Source organism: Leuresthes tenuis, unplaced genomic scaffold (genome assembly GCF_036924035.1).
Source record: "Leuresthes tenuis unplaced genomic scaffold, fLeuTen1.0.hap1 SCAF_5, whole genome shotgun sequence".
Classification (NCBI taxonomy): domain Eukaryota; kingdom Metazoa; phylum Chordata; class Actinopteri; order Atheriniformes; family Atherinopsidae; genus Leuresthes; species Leuresthes tenuis.
Genome location: NW_027325359.1, coordinates 182,773 through 203,825, shown reverse-complemented (window position 1 = coordinate 203,825; position 21,053 = coordinate 182,773). Strand labels below are relative to the sequence as shown.

The window sequence follows — 21,053 nt, the reverse complement described above, 5'->3', positions numbered from 1 at the left end:
ATGGGCTGCAGCTTCCTGTTTCACATCCTTTATCAGAACATTTGAGGATGTTATCTGTCGAACTCGTCCACGGGCTCTGGAGCTTGATGACATGACCCGCAGATGTTGCGCAATGTGTGACGCAGCTGGAGGCTTTTCTATAGCTGAGGTCCAGTCCAGCACCGTGTTTTTGGTGAATTATTACATGGCGAGAGACAGAAAAACACGATGTCTCACTGGTTTTGTTTCATATTATGCATCAAAGCTCAGTATTGATCGTTTAGAAGGATGACTTACAGCCACGTGCACTTTTGGCCGCGGGACACACGTTTGATCTAATCTTACTGTGTTAGATTCATCATTAACACAATAAGAGTTTAATAAAGAACTTTTTTGCAGAATTGGTCGGACAATTGATTTAATAGATTAAGATTACAAACCAAAACTGCTTGATTAAGGATAAAGAACACTAGAATATATCCTTTGAATTATACTACGTCACCAAAACAGACGCCATTTTTGATACAGTTGCTTTATATCCACTAGAGTGCACATATTCTTAAAATGTAAACATCAATATGGGGTTTCTGAACTGCCAAGAGTACAATTTTAGGACTTCGATGGTAATATGTCCAGATAGCACTCTACTTTCTGCACCTTTTGCATCTCATTTATACCCATTTTACACTTCCGGTGTTTCATTTCACGTTGTTAACATGTCAGAATTGTCGGGTTTCATTCTCTCACTGAACCCTTTTCATACTTCTTACTCCTCCAAAGTAGTTTCTGTTAATAATGAGGTTCCTAAAGCCATGGTCCTGAAAATGCAGCTACCAGTTCTGCAGAACCCCCTTGCTCCTAATTATAGGTCAGCATTTCCTGGATGGACTCGGATCTTCTGGATGTGTTTGGAGCTTCCAGCTTTGATCATTTGCAGCTTCTTTGCAGTCACAATCAAACACAGAACTAAGTACACCCCAAAATAAAGCCCAAACTCATCTCCATTCACATGAAAAAGCTACAGCGCTCGTGCACCATTTCGCGGGGCTCACAGGTGATGACATCACAGCTTCCTGTCCTTCACTGTATGGTTGAAGTCACTGTGAGTCATTCGCCTCATGATGCTGTCCCCAGCCCACACAGAAGGTTACTGATTAATGGTGAGTTTGACATAAAGAGGCTGAGAAAGTTACACCAAACATGTTATGATTTCATGTGTTTTCCAGGTAATTTAACGCGTTAAATCCAAATGAATTTGAATGAATTTGGATTCAGTTCCTTCAGTTTCAGTGAGAGGACGGCTGTCTGCAGCGAGTACAGTGAGCTGTGAGCAGTGAAGGGTTAAAAAGATCTGGCCAGACATCACATTTAAACACACACACATGCAGAAAATTACTGGTTATGTAACGGCCGATCAGTCAAGTTGTTTTCTGCTTCACTTTTGGCTTCTTTTTACAGTCTCTCAGAAACAATAACAGCGTGAATTAAAGGAATAGTCTGTGTAAAGAGAGATGAAACAACAGAGGATGAGCAACGCATTTTTATTGCTGAAAAACCTAAATTAAACACTTTTTACTTTACACAACTGAATACAGGTTTACTTTCCCCCATTTTTATCGCTGAAAAACCTCATTAAAACACTACAAACATGTATGCTTTTTATTTTTAACTGAATACATGTTTACTTTCCCCCATTTTTATTGTAATTTTCTTAGTTTTTTCCTGAATAATGTTGCATTTCTTAGTATTTTTGTGTTTGTTCATTTATTTAATGGGGTTTTAAATCATTTAGCATCAGTACACTGTTGTATTCAGAGAAATCAAAGTTTTCTGGACCCCTTCTTTCTTTATTCCTCAATAACTGAAAGCAAACTAACAAAAAACCAGCCTCACATGGACGTTTCAGTTGGAATGTTCTGGTTTCTTCAACTTTGAGCTCAGCTTTCAGCTAAAACTGCAGAGTCATTGTGTTGTTCCCCATCAAGGGGAGACCGTTCAGTTTTTTTGAATCTGCTCGGTCCACATGTGTCCAAAGCAAAGGGAACTTTAATTTAAAATGTGTTGTTTTGCATCTCCTGAGGAGATCAGAGGATGAAAAGCAACATGCGTTAATTAAGGATTTGTTACAACTAAAACCCTAAAAAAAGGGTTAAAAAGTTGATAAAATATTGTTTTATTGTACAGTTGCTGTTCAGGGTCTCCTGCCTGCAGCTTGGATTGAATCCAGAACCTCTGCAGCCCTGAATTGGATTAATCGGGTAAAGAAAATGAAAAGAAAGTGGGTGGAAGTATAGTTGCTAAAAGAAATCAGGCCAGAAGAATCCATTGGAAAATGATCTTTGGATACTGTAATGCAAAGTTTATCAGAACAACAGAAAAACTGTCCACTAGTTTCTTCTCAGATGATCAGGTTTGGGCCGGTCCCACAGTCCTTCTATTTAGACTCAAATGACCTCATCTGTGGGAATTAGAATCAATATTTCAGGTTTCTCCTAATCAAATATTGTATATTCAATCAATTGTATATAATATAATATAATATAATATAATATAATATAATATAATATAATATAATATAATATAATATAATATAATATAATATAATATAATATAATATAATATATTTTTTTGGATATTGCACAGCAGTTTCTCTCAGGATAAATAAAGCTTCTTGAGTCTTGAATCTAAAATATTTTTAAGATCAGGCTGAAACTTTCCTTTCTGATAAAGCTTATAGTTAGGGATGGCTCAGGTGATCCTGCTATAGGCTTAGACTGCTGGGGGACCTCATCTGTCCCACCTTTCCTCACTTTGCTCTCTTTTTCCCCCTGTTTAATTTCTCAAATGATATTATGTACATGTGACATTATTGTGGTTATTAACTTGTGTTTCCCTGTTCCAGCAGGTATCCTTTGAATGGTGTTATGGTGTTTTTCCTCCTCTTTTCCCTCTTTTCCCTCTTTTCTGTCTTCTCAAACCCCAGCTGGTCGAGGCGGATGGACACCCTTCCTGGTTCTGGTCCTGCCAGAGGTTTCCTCCTGGTTCTGGTTCTGCCAGAGGTTTCTTCCTGAGTCTGGTTCTGCCAGAGGTTTCTTCCTGGGTCTGCCAGAGGTTTCTTCCTGGTTCTGGTTCTGCCAGAGGTTTCTTCCTGGTTCTGGTTCTGCCAGAGGTTTCTTCCTGGTTCTGGTTCTGCCAGAGGTTTCTTCCTGAGTCTGGTTCTGCCAGAGGTTTCTTCCTGGTTCTGGTTCTGCCAGAGGTTTCTTCCTGGTTCTGGTTCTTCCAGAGGTTTCTTCCTGGTTCTGGTTCTTCCAGAGGTTTCTTCCTGGTTCTGGTTCTGCCAGAGGTTTCTTCCTGGGTCTGCCAGAGGTTTCTTCCTGGTTCTGGTTCTGCCAGAGGTTTCTTCCTGGTTCTGCCAGAGGTTTCTTCCTGGTTCTGGTTCTGCCAGAGGTTTCTTCCTGGTTCTGGTTCTTCCAGAGGTTTCTTCCTGGTTCTGGTTCTGCCAGAGGTTTCTTCCTGGTTCTGGTTCTGCCAGAGGTTTCTTCCTGGTTCTGCCAGAGGTTTCTTCCTGGTTCTGGTTCTGCCAGAGGTTTCTTCCTGGTTCTGCCAGAGGTTTCTTCCTGGTTCTGCCAGAGGTTTCTTCCTGGTTCTGGTTCTGCCAGAGGTTTCTTCCTGGTTCTGCCAGAGGTTTCTTCCTGGTTCTGGTTCTGCCAGAGGTTTCTTCCTGGTTCTGCCAGAGGTTTCTTCCTGGTTCTGGTTCTGCCAGAGGTTTCTTCCTGGTTCTGCCAGAGGTTTCTTCCTGGTTCTGGTTCTGCCAGAGGTTTCTTCCTGGTTCTGCCAGAGGTTTCTTCCTGGTTCTGGTTCTGCCAGAGGTTTCTTCCTGGTTCTGGTTCTGTCAGAGGTTTCTTCCTGGTTCTGGTTCTGCCAGAGGTTTCTTCCTGGTTCTGCCAGAGGTTTCTTCCTGGTTCTGGTTCTGCCAGAGGTTTCTTCCTGGTTCTGCCAGAGGTTTCTTCCTGGTTCTGGTTCTGCCAGAGGTTTCTTCCTGGTTCTGGTTCTGCCAGAGGTTTCTTCCTGTTAAAGGGAGTCGTTCCTTTCCACAGTCCCTCAGGCTCAGGACGGGAGATTGGACTGAAGACAAGTTTCGGTCCAATCTGTTGGTTTCCTTAGCTACGATATTATTTTTGAATTGGCTCCATATGAATTAATTGGATTATAATTACAATGAATTGAATTCCAATTGGCTTGAATTGGACTTTATTACTTAAGTGCCATGAGATGAATTTTGTTGTAATCTGGCGCTTTATAAATAAAACTGAACTGAATTGAGTCTAAAAGCTTCTTGTGAGGACGCCAGTCTTGGCGGTCAGTAAACAATCTGAATGTGAGAAAAAGCAACACATTATTTAAATTATTTATTATTTTAAAGTTCAGAGCATGAAAAAAGTGCACAAATGTTCTAAAAACATTGAGAATGTGATGTTTTTCCTCTGAACTTTGGCCTTGGCATAAATGCCACTCATGTCGGCTTTGTTATGTAATACTGATAAAAATCCAGTAAACAGTCACTGTAATCATCCAGAGATTGAATAAATATGAGCCTGCTGCAGAAAATCCACCCCAAGGCCAAATTATTCTGTGTTCCGGCACAATCTCAGGAATCTTACGCATTTATCATACAAATTTGACTAAACTATTGGACTTTTTAGGCTGAAAAGCCTCTTAGATAAAATGATATCGTGACATCAACAATTTAGCTTCAATTAATTAATAACATTCAACCTTTGATCTGCTTTTTTTGTACATTTGGGGTCATTTAAATGAATTTTTTAGAGAGAGAAAATCTGAATATGTGAATAAAATATTTATTAAAGGTAATTGATACCTAGCTTATATAGTTTAGGTGTCTGTTTTATATAGTTTAGGTGTCTGTTTTATATAGTTTAGGTGTCTTTTTTAAATAGTTTAGGTGTCTGTTTTATATAGTTTAGGCGTCTGTTTTATATAGTTTAGGTGTCTGTTTTATATAGTTTAGGCGTCTGTTTTATATAGTTTAGGTGTCTTTTTTATATAGTTTAGGTGTCTGTTTTATATAGTTTAGGTGTCTGTTTTATATAGTTTAGGCGTCTTTTTTATATAGTTTAGGTGTCTGTTTTATATAGTTTAGGTGTCTGTTTTATATAGTTTAGGTGTCTGTTTTATATAGTTTAGGCGTCTGTTTTATATAGTTTAGGTGTCTTTTTTATATAGTTTAGGTGTCTGTTTTATATAGTTTAGGTGTCTGTTTTATATAGTTAAGGTGTCTTTTTTAAATAGTTTAGGTGTCTGTTTTATATAGTTTAGGTGTCTGTTTTATATAGTTTAGGTGTCTGTTTTATATAGTTTAGGCGTCTGTTTTATATAGTTTAGGTGTCTGTTTTATATAGTTTAGGCGTCTGTTTTATATAGTTTAGGTGTCTGTTTTATATAGTTTAGGTGTCTGTTTTATATAGTTTAGGCGTCTTTTTTATATAGTTTAGGTGTCTGTTTTATATAGTTTAGGTGTCTGTTTTATATAGTTAAGGTGTCTTTTTTAAATAGTTTAGGTGTCTGTTTTATATAGTTTAGGTGTCTGTTTTATATAGTTTAGGTGTCTGTTTTATATAGTTTAGGCGTCTGTTTTATATAGTTTAGGCGTCTGTTTTATATAGTTTAGGCGTCTGTTTTATATAGTTTAGGCGTCTGTTTTATATAGTTTAGGCGTCTGTTTTATATAGTTTAGGTGTCTGTTTTATATAGTTTAGGCGTCTGTTTTATATAGTTTAGGCGTCTGTTTTATATAGTTTAGGCATCTGTTTTATATAGTTTAGGTGTCTTTTTTATATAGTTTAGGCGTCTGTTTTATATAGTTTAGGTGTCTTTTTTATATAGTTTAGGCGTCTGTTTTATATAGTTTAGGTGTCTGTTTTATATAGTTTAGGTGTCTGTTTTATATAGTTTAGGTGTCTGTTTTATATAGTTTAGGTGTCTGTTTTATATAGTTTAGGCGTCTGTTTTATATAGTTTAGGCGTCTGTTTTATATAGTTTAGGCATCTGTTTTATATAGTTTAGGTGTCTTTTTTATATAGTTTAGGCGTCTGTTTTATATAGTTTAGGTGTCTTTTTTATATAGTTTAGGCGTCTGTTTTATATAGTTTAGGCGTCTGTTTTATATAGTTTAGGTGTCTGTTTTATATAGTTTAGGCGTCTTTTTTATATAGTTTAGGCGTCTGATTTATATAGTTTAGGTGTCTGTTTTATATAGTTTAGGCGTCTGTTTTATATAGTTTAGGTGTCTGTTTTATATAGTTTAGGTGTCTGTTTTATATAGTTTAGGCGTCTGTTTTATATAGTTTAGGCATCTGTTTTATATAGTTTAGGTGTCTTTTTTATATAGTTTAGGCGTCTGTTTTATATAGTTTAGGTGTCTTTTTTATATAGTTTAGGCGTCTGTTTTATATAGTTTAGGCGTCTGTTTTATATAGTTTAGGTGTCTGTTTTATATAGTTTAGGCGTCTTTTTTATATAGTTTAGGCGTCTGATTTATATAGTTTAGGTGTCTTTTTTATATAGTTTAGGCGTCTGTTTTATATAGTTTAGGTGTCTGTTTTATATAGTTTAGGCGTCTTTTTTATATAGTTTAGGCGTCTGATTTATATAGTTTAGGTGTCTTTTTTATATAGTTTAGGTGTCTGATTTATATAGTTTAGGCGTCTGATTTATATAGTTTAGGTGTCTGTTTTATATAGTTTAGGCGTCTGTTTTATATAGTTTAGGTGTCTGTTTTATATAGTTTAGGTGTCTGTTTTATATAGTTTAGGCGTCTGTTTTATATAGTTTAGGTGTCTGTTTTATATAGTTTAGGCGTCTGTTTTATATAGTTTAGGCGTCTGTTTTATATAGTTTAGGCGTCTGTTTTATATAGTTTAGGTGTCTGTTTTATATAGTTTAGGCGTCTGTTTTATATAGTTTAGGCGTCTGTTTTATATAGTTTAGGTGTCTGTTTTATATAGTTTAGGTGTCTGTTTTATATAGTTAAGGTGTCTGTTTTATATAGTTTAGGTGTCTGTTTTATATAGTTTAGGCGTCTGTTTTATATAGTTTAGGCGTCTGTTTTATATAGTTTAGGCGTCTGTTTTATATAGTTTAGGCGTCTGTTTTATATAGTTTAGGCGTCTGATTTATATAGTTTAGGCGTCTGTTTTATATAGTTTAGGTGTCTGTTTTATATAGTTTAGGTGTCTGTTTTATATAGTTTAGGCGTCTGTTTTATATAGTTTAGGTGTCTGTTTTATATAGTTTAGGCGTCTTTTTTATATAGTTTAGGCGTCTGATTTATATAGTTTAGGTGTCTTTTTTATATAGTTTAGGTGTCTGATTTATATAGTTTAGGCGTCTGATTTATATAGTTTAGGTGTCTGTTTTATATAGTTTAGGCGTCTGTTTTATATAGTTTAGGTGTCTGTTTTATATAGTTTAGGTGTCTGTTTTATATAGTTTAGGCGTCTGTTTTATATAGTTTAGGTGTCTGTTTTATATAGTTTAGGCGTCTGTTTTATATAGTTTAGGCGTCTGTTTTATATAGTTTAGGTGTCTGTTTTATATAGTTTAGGCGTCTGTTTTATATAGTTTAGGCGTCTGATTTATATAGTTTAGGTGTCTTTTTTATATAGTTTAGGTGTCTGATTTATATAGTTTAGGCGTCTGATTTATATAGTTTAGGTGTCTGTTTTATATAGTTTAGGCGTCTGTTTTATATAGTTTAGGTGTCTGTTTTATATAGTTTAGGTGTCTGTTTTATATAGTTTAGGCGTCTGTTTTATATAGTTTAGGTGTCTGTTTTATATAGTTTAGGCGTCTGTTTTATATAGTTTAGGCGTCTGTTTTATATAGTTTAGGTGTCTGTTTTATATAGTTTAGGCGTCTTTTTTATATAGTTTAGGCGTCTGATTTATATAGTTTAGGTGTCTTTTTTATATAGTTTAGGTGTCTGATTTATATAGTTTAGGCGTCTGATTTATATAGTTTAGGTGTCTGTTTTATATAGTTTAGGCGTCTGTTTTATATAGTTTAGGTGTCTGTTTTATATAGTTTAGGTGTCTGTTTTATATAGTTTAGGCGTCTGTTTTATATAGTTTAGGTGTCTGTTTTATATAGTTTAGGCGTCTGTTTTATATAGTTTAGGCGTCTGTTTTATATAGTTTAGGTGTCTGTTTTATATAGTTTAGGCGTCTGTTTTATATAGTTTAGGCGTCTGTTTTATATAGTTTAGGTGTCTGTTTTATATAGTTTAGGTGTCTGTTTTATATAGTTTAGGCGTCTGTTTTATATAGTTTAGGTGTCTGTTTTATATAGTTTAGGCGTCTGTTTTATATAGTTTAGGCGTCTGTTTTATATAGTTTAGGCGTCTGTTTTATATAGTTTAGGCGTCTGTTTTATATAGTTTAGGCGTCTGATTTATATAGTTTAGGCGTCTGTTTTATATAGTTTAGGTGTCTGTTTTATATAGTTTAGGTGTCTGTTTTATATAGTTTAGGCGTCTGTTTTATATAGTTTAGGCATCTGTTTTATATAGTTTAGGTGTCTGTTGTAGTTTTAGTCATTAATCGTGAGGCAGTAGGGTCACAAAACACGTCTCAAATAGAGATTTGTTAAATCAGGTGGAAAAGGCTGCAGAAAAATTCCGTTTTAGGATTGATTTTCCATTTGATATTAGCTGATAAACATGATTCACCTCACATAGTTTGCTCTGTGGTTCTTTGAACTCAAATCTGACCCGTGATCATTGGTCCACAAACAAGTTCTATTCAAACAGAGCAGTCAACATATTTACCATGTTTGATCAGTTGTGCTGCTGCTGGTTATTTAAACACCTCCTTGGGTCACAGAGGGATGAAAGCATAGTATAGAAAGTCATTTTAACATCTAATGGCTACGTTTGACTCTCCAGAATTCAGACTAGATATCAACAACGTCGTAGTTACATTTTGAATAGTTGGATTTTTGATGAAGATGAACATGAGCGTAATGTTGTGCACTTCAGAGTTGGACAAAATCCAAACCCAGACAATCCCAGGCAGAACCGATGGTTGAAAGGCTGCATAAAGAGTTTCGGGCCCAGTGGAGACTAAGTAGAACATGTTTAACTTTCTGCTGGATCATTCAAGGGCACATTTCCTAATCTCTGCTGGTCAAAAGCCAGTGGCTGGTGTCCTCCCTTTACTTTCAGGCTGAACCCAGCTTCTATTACCTCCATATTTGCTGTGTAAATACAGAAAAAAAGAGAAGGGGGGGGGGTTCAAGGTAATTTCCCTGTAATATCTTTCTCTTTAGTTGTTTTGAACACGTATGCAAGCATCCTGACGGCGCTGTGACGCATCATGGGGCTCACTGAGGTAAAACAAAGCTAACCCTAACCCAAAGCTAAAGCTAACCCTCTGAGGTAAAACAAAGCTAACCCTAAGCTAAAGCTAACCCTAACCCTAACCCTAACTAACAGTCTAAAACTAACAGTCTCCGGCTATCTGACCACCTGATTCCTTTGTCTCAGGCCTTTCCCGGTCATTTACCTGTACCTTAAAGGTCACAGGACGCTAGCCCTAACCATAAGTCCTTCCCCTGGCCACGCCACGGGAAAATGAATTTTCATAAGCCTAACAATTTTGGCTAAAACTAACGGTTTCCGGCCTTACCTGACAACCTGATTCCTCTGTCTCAGGCCTTTCCCGGTCATTTAGCCTTACCCTAAGTCCTCCCCATCCCCCCTCTCTCTCTCTCTCTCTCTCTCGCCCCCCCCCCCCCCTCCACATACACAAACCAAAGGCCTCGAGCCTACTGCATACAGTACACACCCAAACACTTGCACCACTCACCTCAAGGGAAATTCAATTTCCTATCGCACCCGCAGCACACCACAATCCAAAAACATAACCCATCCTCTCCCCCCCCCCCCCCCCCCCCCCCCCCATCCTAGCAGCACATAACACACACCATAAGGACCCTGAGTCTATCGCACCCACATTGCTACACAACTCAAATTGCACGGACTTTCCCAGGGTCTCCTGAGTTACTCCAAGACCATGTCACTACACGCAGCAGCTCCCAGCGAGATCACGAGTTGAGCGTGCACCCCCTTGGTTTCTACACCAAACTCCATGGTAACCAGCTGGTTGCGTAGGAGGGAGACCACTGAGTAAAAACTCTTGAGCCTAAGCTTAATCTAAAGCTAACCCTAACCCTAAGCTAAAGCTAACCCTAAGCTAAAACTAACCCTCTGAGGTAAAAACAAAGCTAACCCTAACCCTAAGCTAACCCTCCGAGGTAAAACAAAGCTAACCCTAACCCTAAGCTAAAGCTAACCCTAAGCTAAAGCTAACCCTAACCCACATGTGTCTGCAGCCAGTTGGACTGCAGCAGCTCAGCCCGACTCTGAGCAGGCGGATCCGTTCCTAATTTAACGAGGTGGACACAAGCTGGTCCCCTTGCGTCTCTGTTCACAGCATCTCTTTATTAAAACTGTTTGTTTTTAATTATTTTTAAATGGCAAATCAATGGTCTCCTGTTATCTTTTCCAAAGCCTGATGCATTCTTATGTTGTTCCACATCGGAGGAATTTCCTGTACGACTATAAGAAAAGAAAGATTAATTGGTTCAGAATGATGGATGGTCCAGCGTTTCTTTCACTGAGAAGCTAAAGGAATAAAATGAATCTCGTTTCCTTTGCATTTACAGAATCTGGCCAGCTTTTATAAAGGCTTCTGGCTCATTTCACTCAGCTTGGAAGAAAAAAAGACTGGACCCAAAGATGCTGTAATGAACTAAAATGAAATGTTGAACAGAAGCAAACATAAAGCGAAAGTTACTCCCTCTGAACCACATCTTTGTACCATTGTCCAGATGCTCTAAGTGTTCATATTGGACTGTTCTGCTTAATCTTCCTCAACAGCAGTCAGAACTTGGATGGATTACTTTGCCAGCCTTTGAGCGATGATGGAACTTGGCAAAGAAAATGCAAAAGAGGAGGGAATCTGACGGGACTCCTGGACACTTGACCTTAAACTGGGCACCAAAACCTGTCAGTTCTGGGTTTTGTAACCGACTATACATGTTAATCTGTGTTTCTCATGCTGATCCCATTCATAGGCTCCCTCTGGGGCCTCTGGGGCCAAACACTGCAACAATGGCAGGAAAGTAAACAAATCCCCTCATATGTCAGAGGATCAAAAATTAATTCATTCATCGAGTGAAACCCGGCGTCATTTTACAGTTTTTATAACTACTTTATCTTCTTATTGCTTAAGATGCCGGTGAGATCAAATATGACAAAAGATAAGCTGCATAAACTGATTTATGTTTAAAGGCTTTTAGAAAAAAACAGGAATATCATCAGAACATTTTCATTTCAGTCCAACAAAGCTTTTAAAATGTCTTTTAAAAGTTTAAAGTTTATGTTAAATCATCTGAGAATTAGAACACATACAGCCTTCTGAGCTGATCCAATAATGAAATAATGATTAAATCTATTCTTTATAACAGTTTAAGAGCAGTTTGCCCAGAGTTGTCAGTGTGGAGATTCTCATTCTGCTGGACTGAACGACTGAGAAGAGGAAAGAAATCACATCTCAAGGCTCGTTCAGGGATATTTTATTCTCATTTCTCAACAACACTGCAATAAATCCACATCAGAATCCATTTTTTGTGGTTCTGCGACATCCTTCAGACTCATTCTTTCACAGAACATCTCTTCTAACAGCTCCAGCCTGCCCCTGGTGGAGGGCTGAATGTGAGCTGCTCTTACTCTGTTATTTAAATAGATAGAAGCTGATTTAGCACCTGATATAATCCTCCCAGGGTCTGAAAGCTGCTACTTGGATGAAAGCATTTATTAAATGACTTCTCCATGTATAAATATTACAAAACACTCAACAAACAGAAAATTCCTGTCATTAGCAGCTTAGAAAAAGGAGCCGGTAGCAGCAGAGCGCCGTCAGTGCAGCCGGCTGCGTGTAAAACGTCAAAATGCTTCACAGACGTGACAGAAAATCAAGTTTGTTTAGTCATACAGAAGAGCTCCTTCACATTTCTTTCTGTCTGTATCATTATTCAACTCTAATTAGTCTCTAATGAAGTGAAGACACCTGCTCAATGTTTCATTCCTGCTCTCCTTTCATTGGTTACTGTCACAGCTCATTAAAAACAGCCTCTTACCAGCCTCCAGTCACACTGAATTTATCATTTTTATCATTTTTATGTGCAAAAAATGCCTTTGTAACTATTTAAGAAGCATCAGAACTAATATGGCTGAAATGACTCCCACTCATGGACTGCCAGAGGTATCACAGCTTCTAATAAAAGCTCTAATAAAAACTTGTAAAAGCTCTAATAAAAACTTGTAATTGTGCTTTTTCTGTCATCCCTTCTATCTAAGCTCATCTTACAGCTTCGCACTTCTTCTGATTCTGAATCCGGCTCCAACAGAGGCAGCGGAGGAGGAATGTCTGTTAAAGAAAGAAAACGTCTTTATCAATCTGACACAGATAAATGCAAACAGAGTAACTGCAGTGTGTGAATCCAGGGGGAAGTGCTGTGTTTTAACCTTTTCACCTCCTCTCAGTCTCTTTAGATCCATTTTTTGCATCAGAATGAGCCGTGAGGGACATATTCCACCTGGTGGGAGTGTTTCTTGTGCAGTTATCTGTTTTAATGTCGCTGCAGCAGCAGCAGTAAATTAATGAAGCAGCACCTGTTGAACTCTCTCTGTAACTGCATGTAATAACCACAAGTCAAAATGTAACAGAACTACTCCTACGAGCAGCACTGAAACAGCTTGGCTGCAGCTTCCCTGCAGGTTGGCTGCTAAGTAACAGTAAGTTTGAAATCTGATAAAAATCATCTAAAATCTGATAAAAATCATCTAAAATCTGATAGAAATCATCTAAAATCAGATAAAAATCATCTAAAATCAGATAAAAATCATCTAAAATCAGATAAAAATCATCTAAAATCATCTATAATCTGATAGAAATCATCTAAAATCAGATAAAAATCATTTAAATCTGATAAAAAATCATCTAAAATCAGATAAAAACCAGATAAAAATCATCTACAATCAGATAAAAATAATCTAAAATCTGATAAAAATCAGATAAAAATCATCTAAAATCAGATAAAAATCATCTCAAATCTGATAAAAATCATCTAAAATCAGATAAAAAATAATATAAAATCAGATAAAAATAATCTAAAATCTGATAAAAATCAGATAAAAATCATCTAAAATCTGATAAAAATCATCTAAAATCTGATAAAAATCATCTAAAATCTGATAAAAATCATCTCAAATCTAATCTATATATATAAATATATCTTTATCTGTATCTTTATCAGGAGTATTAGTGAAAACAGAGATAGTTACCTGATTTTAACCGGTTTTAAATCCACAGACTTTGTTCCACTGGTTCAGACGCTCTGACATCTCACTTACTGCTGAACTCGTGCACGTTCGTACTCTAAGAGAAGCGTTCTCCTTTTGATGTGAGGTCTGTAGTTGGGGTCGCAGTGAAGCGAGTCCTCACAGTCGCTGCCTGAAGAGTCGCTGGAGTAGAGCGAGTTCACGTCGAAGGAAGAGTCTGCTTTTTCTTTCTCCTCCTTCCTGGTTTGCTGCCGGTTGCTGCCTTGCTCCACAGACTCCTTCAGGCCTGCTGAGGCCCTTCCTTCGGTCGCTCGTAGACACTCTGCAGCGCTCAGCCTGGTGAGACCCACATATGGCTGGAGCCGGTTGGACTGCAGCAGCACAGCCCGACTCAGCTGGTCCTTCTGCATCCTGCTGGTCTCTGGCAGGCAGTCAGAGGTGGAGGTGGAGGAGAGAACAGTGGGGAGTGGAGGGCTTTCTGACTGGGAGACAAAGTTATGATGGATGAGCTCAGAACAGGCTGAAGATAAAGCCTCTGACTGGGGTGAGGAGGCAGAGTAACTCTGTTCAGCAGCACCAGAGACGCTGAGGTTATTCATTAAAGGTGGACAACTCACTGAAAAGGGACCTGGCTCCTCTACAAACCGATCATTTGAAGGTTTCCTTGTCAAAGCCTGTGAATCTCTGGGGCAAGCTTGTCTGAATCTCCGTGAGAGTTTGGAAAAAGTGCGTTGAGTTGAAGGCTGGCGGCTGGTTGATGAGGAAACGTTCTGAGGTCCAGGAGCTGCTCGCACCTTTGGGTACATTTCTAACATGGATTCTTTGCTTCCTGAGGTACGAGCCTGAGGACTGGAGCTGGAAGGTGCTCGTTTGCTACAGGACCGGGTGAAGTGACCTGGGGACGCTTTATGGGACTGAGCAGCGGGGTCATGCTTCCAGGAGGAGGCGATGTCCACCAATCGGACCACTGGCAGCAGCAGGTGAGGCAGCAGAGAGTCTAACGGGGGCTGAGGGAGATGTTCTGCTGGAGAAGAATCCCTCGTTGCCAGCAGGTGAGGCAGCAGAGAGTCTAACGGGGGCTGAGGGAGATGTTCTGCTGGAGAAGAATCCCTCGTTGCCAGCAGGTGAGGCAGCAGAGAGTCTAACGGGGGCTGAGGGAGATGTTCTGTTGGAGAAGAATCCTTCGTTGCCAGCAGGTGAGGCAGCAGAGAGTCTAACGGGGGCTGAGGGAGATGTTCTGCTGGAGGAGAATCCCTCGTTGCCAGCAGGTGAGGCAGCAGAGAGTCTAACGGGGGCTGAGGGAGATGTTCTGTTGGAGAAGAATCCTTCGTTGCCAGCAGGTGAGGCAGCAGAGAGTCTAACGGGGGCTGAGGGAGATGTTCTGCTGGAGGAGAATCCCTCGTTGCCAGCAGGTGAGGCAGCAGAGAGTCTAACGGGGGCTGAGGGAGATGTTCTGCTGGAGGAGAATCCCTCGTTGCCAGCAGGTGAGGCAGCAGAGAGTCTAACGGGGGCTGAGGGAGATGTTCTGTTGGAGGAGAATCCCTCGTTGCCAGCAGCTGAGAGTCTAACGGGGGCTGAGGGGGATGTTCTGTTGGAGAAGAATCCTTCGTTGCCAGCAGGTGAGGCAGCAGAGAGTCTAACGGGGGCTGAGGGAGATGTTCTGCTGGAGAAGAATCCTTCGTTGCCAGCAGGTGAGGCAGCAGAGAGTCTAACGGGGGCTGAGGGAGATGTTCTGTTGGAGGAGAATCCTTCGTTGCCAGCAGGTGAGGCAGCAGAGAGTCTAACGGGGGCTGAGGGAGATGTTCTGCTGGAGAAGAATCCTTCGTTGCCAGCAGGTGAGGCAGCAGAGAGTCTAACGGGGGCTGAGAGAGATGTTCTGTTGGAGAAGAATCCTTCGTTGCCAGCAGGTGAGGCAGCTGAGAGTCTAACGGGGGCTGAGGGAGATGTTCTGTTGGAGAAGAATCCCTCGTTGCCAGCAGGTGAGGCAGCTGAGTGTCTAACGGGGGCTGAGGGGGATGTTCTGCTGGAGAAGAATCCCTCGTTGCCAGCAGGTGAGGCAGCAGAGAGTCTAACGGGGGCTGAGGGAGATGTTCTGCTGGAGAAGAAACCTTTGTTGCCAGCAGGTGAGGCAGCAGAGAGTCTAACGGGGGCTGAGGGAGATGTTCTGTTGGAGAAGAATCCTTCGTTGCCAGCAGGTGAGGCAGCTGAGAGTCTAACGGGGGCTGAGGGAGATGTTCTGCTGGAGAAGAATCCTTCGTTGCCAGCAGGTGAGGCAGCAGAGAGTCTAACGGGGGCTGAGGGAGATGTTCTGTTGGAGAAGAATCCCTCGTTGCCAGCAGGTGAGGCAGCAGAGAGTCTAACGGGGGCTGAGGGAGATGTTCTGCTGGAGAAGAATCCTTCGTTGCCAGCAGCTGAGAGTCTAACGGGGGCTGAGGGAGATGTTCTGTTGGAGAAGAATCCCTCGTTGCCAGCAGGTGAGGCAGCAGAGAGTCTAACGGGGGCTGAGGGAGATGTTCTGTTGGAGGAGAATCCCTCGTGGCTGCAGGACATCCTGAGCTCTGCTCATCTCCAGGGGCTCCTGGACACACCTCGGTCTGTGAAGGTGGTCGATGAGGGTGGCCGGGGACGAGGTCAGATGGGGTGAGGTCCTGTGATGAAGAGGTCGATGAGGATGACTGAAACAGCAAAGGGGATGAAGAGACATTGGTCTGATGCAGCAGCTCTTCGGAGCAGTCGTCTGGACAGCCCCGCAGGATGCTCTTCACCCATCGCTGGTGTTTGGAGCAGAACTGGGGGCAGGAGACGACTTTCTGAGCACATTCACCACTTCTCTGACTGCCGTCCTCCTCTTTTCTGCCACTGCTCTCTTCCTCCACCCTGTTCCCGGCCTCCTCTGGTTGCTGAAGTTCTTCAAAATCCGAATCCGACAGTTCACAGTCTTTGCTTCTCCTGAAAACCTCTGGCTGAACCTCAAAGGGAGTCCTGCCTCCTCCTGCTTTGAGAAGAGCCTTTGAAGAGCCCCCACACAGGAATGGGTCTGACAGGTGAGAGATTTCCACACCTTTCTTCCCACTTTCTGGTGTCTGGGAGATTCTGGCAACATCTAAAGAACAGACAGGAATCCATGATTCAATGTATCACTGGTGCAAAGACAGAGGAGCCCTAATTTATAATGAATAAGAAGTTCAAAGCCACCCGGCTGCATTAAAAAGTGCCGGCACAGGACACAAGATCTGTGGAGGATTCTCTTAATGCGTGCCATAAGAAGCACTGTGCTGTTATCTAAAATGCATCTGACTGTTTATATGCTTAAATGCTCAAAAGCATATTGGAAATACAGAGAAGAAGACGTTGTGTTGTGGTTATAAAGAGCTCACTTCCACTTTTGGATACATAAATACATAAATATGGTGTTTTATAAGCAGCACACTTAAAAAGCTGCGGTATAGAGGGATAAAGACAGTGGTATATATACATATATGGCATTAATCTGATAAGAGGATGGATGTTTCGAGCTGCTTCTCACCGCAGTGAAGAAGTTTCCTCAGAGTCGCTGCGATGGTCGTGGAGTCCGAGGTTATTACCTCCAACAGTAGCTTCTCCTCCTCAGTCGCAGGACTTTGTTTCTTCAGAATCTGGAAAATGCAGAGTTGCATTAGAAGAGAGAGCGAGTTCAGCTGGGGACGTGTTTCTAGTCCCTTTTGCTTATTTAAAGCTCATTTAAAGGAGCCTGTGGAATATTTGGCCACTAGGGGGTGCTGTGGTGCAGTGTTTTGAGCTCAATGATGAGACTCTGGTATAAAATTCAACGGATCTTTACTACAACACACCTTATCGATGTAGGTATCTCCTGGTAACACAGACTCCAGCTCGCGTAGGTAGTGCAGCAGCCTGTCTTCCAGTTTCTGGGCGTAATGCTCCCCGTACTGCTCCTCCATCTGATTCTGACAGGAAAACACATCATTGGGTCAGATTATAGGTGCTGCTACATTAATTAATCCCTCTAAAGCTGCAGCAAACGCAGGTGAAGCTGATGTTAATTATATTTAATGGAGAAGTACGTCTTTGTCATGCAGAAAGTATTAAAGAAAAAGGGTCAAATAAATATAGAAGAACCTGTTTTAGAGCTTCCAATATGAGGGACTTTTTGCTTAATTACATGCCAATAATTATCCGATAAAAATCATTTTCTTCTTTTCCTGACGGATGCGATTGTCCAAAGTAAAAAAACAACAATTAATTTTTATTACTTCCCACGTTTTTTTTAGATGTTTGAGCTTTGCTTTCCACTTTTATCTTTATAAGTATTTACAGTTATATGTGGATCTGTAGTGAACAGAAAAGGCCCTGCATTTGCTAATTACTTCTAATGTCATCTAAAAACACTATGAGATTAAATATTGATATATATATAGAGCTGAGACCAAAGTGAGGGAAATAAAAGCCCTGAAGCATGTCAGGACCTCTAAGATCTGCTGGTGAAACTGAACCAGATTCCTGTATTAAAACAGACAAAATCTGTTTAAAAATGTCAAGAATCAGGAAGAAAAGTCAGGAAATGATCTAAAGTGCAGCTAAGGAGGCTAATCCTGATTCAAAAGCTCACACAAGAACTGACGGTTTAATCCATATTTACTCTGATTTCACCCGTTTAATCAAAGCAAAAATCAGTTTAAATAAAATGGGTTGAATGCAGGTTTTCCTTTGGGTCTTTGTTCTGGTTTTATATAGAAAACATACGACAGCAGGATGCTGCTGTACATTTTCTCCCACAGCTTGATTAACTCACCTTAATATAATCTTCAAGTCTTCCCTTGTCTATCGCGAGCGTTTGTGCCAGACTCTTAAAGTCCAGGTGGTTCTTCCTCATGAGGAACATTTCATGTTGGCTCTGTGCAAGAAAGAGGGACAAAAGCAAAGGATCAATGATTCATATATATATATATATATATATATATACTCAGATAAATAAAGAGTGAGCAAGAGGCTCGCTGATTCGGAGCATTTAAACTTATCGTATCTCCACTTCTGTTCAAGCCTAAAACCAGAGAACTAAAGGACAAGAGGAGCTAAAAGACTGTTGTATAGTTAATGATTTAATTAAATTAATGTAAAACGTTAATGATTTAATTAAATTAATGTAAAACAGAGAAGACAGAGGAATAGGAAGCATGGCGTTGAATAAACTCAGTCTATAAAAGGATGAACAGCATAATAACGCTAATACATGTGTAATTATCTTAAAACTTTAACTTAAAGCTTCACAGAAGCGTCTTATTTGAGCAAAGAAACCAATCACATTAGTGCTTCTTTACATGCTGCTGCTGCCCGTCTTTAACCAACACTAACAGACCTCTGCACATCACTCCTGTTCTTAACTCCCTTCACTGGCTTCCTGTCCTTCATAGAACTGATTTTAACCTTTTAATGTCTGTTTTTAAAGCTCTTAACGGCCTCACCCCATCGTATTTATCTGAGCTTTTAACTGTAACCCTGGCAGAGCTCTGAGGTCAACAAATCAACTTTTGCTGGAAGTGTTCAGGTCAAAATACAAGCCCTGGGGTGCCCCCAGGCTCTGGAATAAGCCCCCCCCCCCAAGAGATGCATCTTATTTCTGACCTGGGCCTCTTTAAATCAGGGCTAAAAACTTATTTCAGATGGCTTTTAATACCCAGTAGTATGGAGACTCTTTTATATTATCTTATTCAATTTTGCTGTTATTTTATTGTTTTGTACTTATTCTTTTCTTTATTTATTATCTGCTGTAAAGCACTTTGGTACCGAAATGGATTCTTGTAAAGGGCTGTAGAAATAAATTACATTTACATTTACAAATCTGGGAAGTTAAATCCGGCTAAAGGCTACGATGTCGGTTCTGTGACGCATAAATTAAGCTTTACAGTGAAAACAGTGAGTAACTTATTGTGGTTTAACAAGAATACGAGCTCTTGGCTTCCATTTCTGCTGTTTTTCACTCTGATTACAAAGTGAGGAACTATCTCTACTGTTAAAACTCCTTCTGACTCCTGAGAAAAACCTTCAAACTGGACCCAAGTTGTTCAAAACATTAGCTGAATATTTGTTTTTATTTGAAATGATTGAATTAGTGTAAGTAATTAACCTAAACTTGAAATAACTGCCCATATTCAGACAGACTTCTTTAGTTATTGTGCCATAATAATACCATTCCCACAGCTGTAACTACAGACTGTATCCAATAATCTAATTAAATCTCCATGGATTTGGTAAGAATGCAGCTGCTTTTACTCCCTTTTTAAGCTCTGTTTAGCTTTAGGAGACAAAATATCTGACACTTCGGCTGCCAGCTGTCAGTTTTGTCCATCAAATGATGCAGTTACTGTAGTTTATTTAAGAAAAACACCAGCTTTTTAAAAGAAAAACCAGGAAAGGTTAGAATAAACCTAAAGCCTACTAGCTAAGATACTTATAAAGTCAGATGATGTAGTTATTCACCTCAGATAAGTGACCGCCTCGGGTGAAATTCATGCTTCTAATCATGCAATAAGACTAAAATCAATTGGATGGTTCCTCTGTGAGATACTTACACAGTGATCTTGGTACTGAGCGAGTTTGTTTGGGAAGAACTGTCCAATTTTAGAGACAGTTTCAACCATTCCTTGACCCTGCTTCAACATCCACATGGTGACCTGCAGAGAGTGAGATCCACCAAGTCAAAGAAGAACAAAAAGGCAGGAAATAACAGGTTTACATGCTGGAAACATCTGGAAATGCTCCCCCACCATGGTCTTGAGGCCAAACATGATCTTCATGTGTTTGATGGCAGGCACAAGTCTGGGCAGAAGTCTGTAGGTGGAGTCCAGAAAGACCATCACTCTCTCAAAGTTCTCCACGTCCCTCGTCTTCACGATTGAATATATCTGAGCGGACGCCACGCGCAGCCGCCACGAGTCCTCCAGGCTCAGAGGCTGGGAGTCCACATCTGGCCAGCTGCAGGGGTCAACAACTGTGGCAGCACAACGCGACCCCCACAGGTCAGAAACTTTTACATTTAGATTGTGCTGCAGCTATCAGAAGCAGGATCAACCCTTTTATTCTCCATCTATGTTACAACTATCTTCATTTATTGTTCATGTCAAATTAAAACCAACCTCCTTGTATGTCCATCATCCTGTGAGCCCAGACGTGCTCTATGATCCAAACCGGCAGCTTAGTGGAGCTCTGAAAACACCCAGTCTGCAGCTCTCCTGCATCCATCAGCTGCTCTGTGCCGCTCCAACAGTCAACTCTGCGGACTCCGAGGATGGAGAAGACGCCTGGAAACCAGCCCGGTGGTCCTCGTTAACCCCCCGCTTATGAATGGGACAGCGACCACCCCGTTTACCCCCCAGCTGGACATGTACCGGCAAGTCGAGGACTTGACATCCCCAGCAACAAGACGGTTTCTGGTTTAAAAACGTTGAAAATTACTTCCGTTTTAACGCATTCGAATACTGTCAAAATAAAAGCTTTTCTCGTTACGAACAGTAAACCGGCGGTTTCTTCTTTTGTACGTTTAATCTGATTTAAAAAAATAGTGTAGAATAAAAACTGATTACAAACGTTTGTATAGTTTCCCCCTCTTCTTTTCCTTTGAGCTGTTGTTTAACCGTTGAGACGTTTATTGTGAAG

At 40.3% G+C, this 21,053-nt stretch overlaps 1 protein-coding gene across 1 annotated transcript; it reads right to left on the bottom strand.

The window, feature by feature from the left end:
- Nucleotides 1–11,624: 11,624 nt before the first annotated feature.
- Nucleotides 11,625–20,818, bottom strand: LOC140306503 (uncharacterized). Its single transcript, XM_072385115.1, has 8 exons — nucleotides 20,534–20,818; nucleotides 20,165–20,388; nucleotides 19,970–20,071; nucleotides 18,193–18,294; nucleotides 17,234–17,347; nucleotides 16,930–17,038; nucleotides 13,407–16,506; nucleotides 11,625–12,489 (listed from the first exon to the last, which is right to left on the bottom strand). Exons 1-7 carry the CDS (start codon nucleotides 20,637–20,639, stop codon nucleotides 13,472–13,474), a joined length of 3,792 nt encoding a protein of 1,263 aa, XP_072241216.1. The 5' UTR covers nucleotides 20,640–20,818; the 3' UTR covers nucleotides 11,625–12,489; nucleotides 13,407–13,471.
- Between the last annotated feature and the right edge of the window lie 235 nt (nucleotides 20,819–21,053).